Source organism: Gavialis gangeticus, unplaced genomic scaffold, assembly GCF_001723915.1.
Source record: "Gavialis gangeticus isolate Ggan-Ray unplaced genomic scaffold, GavGan_comp1, whole genome shotgun sequence".
Lineage (NCBI taxonomy): Eukaryota > Metazoa > Chordata > Crocodylia > Gavialidae > Gavialis > Gavialis gangeticus.
This window is the reverse complement of record NW_017729025.1, coordinates 65,986,167-65,988,750: the sequence shown is the minus strand read 5'-3', so window position 1 is coordinate 65,988,750 and position 2,584 is coordinate 65,986,167. Positions and strand designations below refer to the sequence as shown.

Here is a 2,584-nt window from a genome sequence, read left to right as displayed (position 1 = left end):
ACCTTCTTTTTGCCCCCTATGTATTTAAAAAAGGACTTCTTGTTGTCCTTGATCCAGGAAGCTAGTCCCAGTTCCATCTCCGCCTTGGCCTTCCTGACTGCCCCCCTGCATCCCCGAGCAACTGTGATATAGTCCTCCGTGGTGATGGCCCCTCCCTTTAGCTTAGCAAGATAACAAAACATATACTTATTTATTCTATATGATTATAATTTTAAACCAATGATAACTTGATGATACTCATATTAGGAATCAGAGCTATTGATTATTTTAAGTGCAGTTTACTTCTTTGGATTACATATCAAATTTGCAGAGTACTATGATAAGATGTGTGGCATGGCAGAAAGCATAATTGTGGGGATTGCGCATCAGATCCCATCATGTCTTTACTTGCACATCTGCCAGGGATCTAGGTGTTGACAATACCAGGTCTTCTCTGCAGCTTAACTCCTTCTGATCATGAAGGCTTCCCAGTTTCCCAGGACTTAGAGTGCCCCCAATCTGGGGAATGGGTGGGGAATATTGATCCTCTGCTCGTTTTGCTCTGCTCTGCTCCACTTCTGCCTGAGGACTGCAGAGAGTGGAGCAGGTGCTGTTCCCCACACCTTTACCAGACTGAGTGCATCCTGTTTGGGGAAGGGGAAGGTGCAGGGAGAAGGGCCAACTGCAGGTTAGAATACTTATACTGCTTCCCCTCCCAGAAAGATTTCTAGGAGTGGAAATTTCATTCCCTTCTTCTTGCCCTGCTGCCTCCTTCCCCCTTTCCCCCCCTTATCAGCTAATTGTTGTTGGGATACCATATAGTTGCATTATCTCAAATTATGTTTCATTTCATTTACATAGCAATCACAAGTTAACATGATTTTTAAAGATTTTTTTTAAAAAATAATTTTGTTTCCTATTCTACAAAGGCTAGAAATAAGATTATAACATACACATTTCTTAATCAAGATTTCAATATTTACAGAGATGCATCCTGGGAACTCGAGGAGAATGCATATCAAGATCTTCTGCAATGTTACGAACACTGTGACATTAGAAGATGTCTCTGCAGAAATGGGAGAGATTATAATGAACCTGATAGGTATTAACATTAGCTTTTTCAGGTGGTATGTTAAATATTCTATGATGTAGGTGGAATACTAGGCAATATTGTTGCTGAAAGTGGTGAAGTATCTTTTAAAAGTAAACAATGAAAGCTAAGAGTCTGTTTTAAAACACATGTGAACGTGATAATGTGAAATCTTAACATTTTCTTTTAAAAGTGGATAATCAGAAAAACATAAATGTACCAGGTTATAAAAGTTGGAACTCATAAAATAAGATTCATTATCCCTCTCCTCTTTGAAAGTGAAGCATGCGGCCTGAGTGGCACTTGTCTGGGTTGTGTGTGGCCCACACAGTATATGAAAAAAGGGCAAAGGACTGGTCCGTGTTGCAACACCCCCAGCTGCTCGGAAGTTGGACAGTCCTGTTCCACAATTCTTGTTCTGAATGATCTTCCTATCTTTATCTTGCTTGTTTTCTAAACTGACTTCAAGCATCTCAAAGGACAACTTTTCTCTGTAATGACTTCTTTCTAGTCAAATTTTAGGGGCCTACATTCAGTTGTTATTCTTGACTTTTCTTCTGCTTCCAGGCTGTTTACTACCGTCTTTGTTTTTTCAGCTTCTCTGCATGCCTACATGTTCACTAATGCCCTTTTCTTAATGCACATTACATTTAGTATCTCCATTGTGAAGTTAAAAGGCACATTAGCTAATTTTAAAGTGTATTAGCAAAAGTACACTTTTTGTGACACTTTAATGCACATTAAAATAGGCTAATGCACATTAGAGCATATGTGTAGATGCACCCTTTTTGTATTATTTCAGTATCTTTTCTCATTTTTACTATGAAGTATTGTCAGGGCCAGTCCTTTGCCCTTTTTTCTCTGTTAAGAGACATTAATGTAACCTGTTTTCTTGCTGTAGCTATCTGTACTTCTACATATATTTCTTTTCTACTCCAGTTTGTCTTTATCCATCTTATCTTACATTTTTCGCTACCTTTTCTGGAATATCTTCTCTTTAGTTCAGACCTAATATGCTTAGAGTTAAGTTGCATGTGTTATGTTTCTCTCTCTCTCAACATTATTCAGGTTTCACTCGTCATATTCAAGGTTTTCCAGTGCTCAACTACTTCGTGTTTTGCATCAGCTAGTCCATCCCTCCTTTTCTGCTTTAAAAGGGCCATTTATCACTTTTGCCCACAAACATCTGTTCTTTCATCTATCTTGTCCATGAACAAGGAACATATATTTTCTGAACATATCAATTAAAGCTCCCTACTTCCTCCACTTTTACATGCATCTTGAAGACCCACTTCTGCTGTGGTGCCAATGGGAACTGACTTAATGTAGCAATTAAATTAACCTTGTTTCGTAAAACTATGGCCATGAATCACCCAGGCCATTCTACTTCTCAAGGGATTGCCTGTACCAGGGCTGTCAAACTCATGGCCTGTGGGTTGCATGCAGCCTACGGGAAGTTAATTTGCAGACACCATGGCACTGCAAAGTTGTCATTTCTGTCTCTCCCCCCTCCCC

General features: G+C 39.4%; 1 protein-coding gene across 1 annotated transcript in view; it reads left to right on the top strand.

The window, feature by feature from the left end:
- G2E3 (G2/M-phase specific E3 ubiquitin protein ligase) overlaps window positions 1-2,584 on the top strand; it is a 48,091-nt gene that overhangs the window by 16,231 nt on the left and 29,276 nt on the right. Inside the window, exon 8 of the mRNA XM_019518927.1 lies at window positions 965-1,081. Within this exon, the coding sequence (XP_019374472.1) occupies window positions 965-1,081 (117 nt within the window). The remainder of the gene's footprint in view (window positions 1-964; window positions 1,082-2,584) is intronic.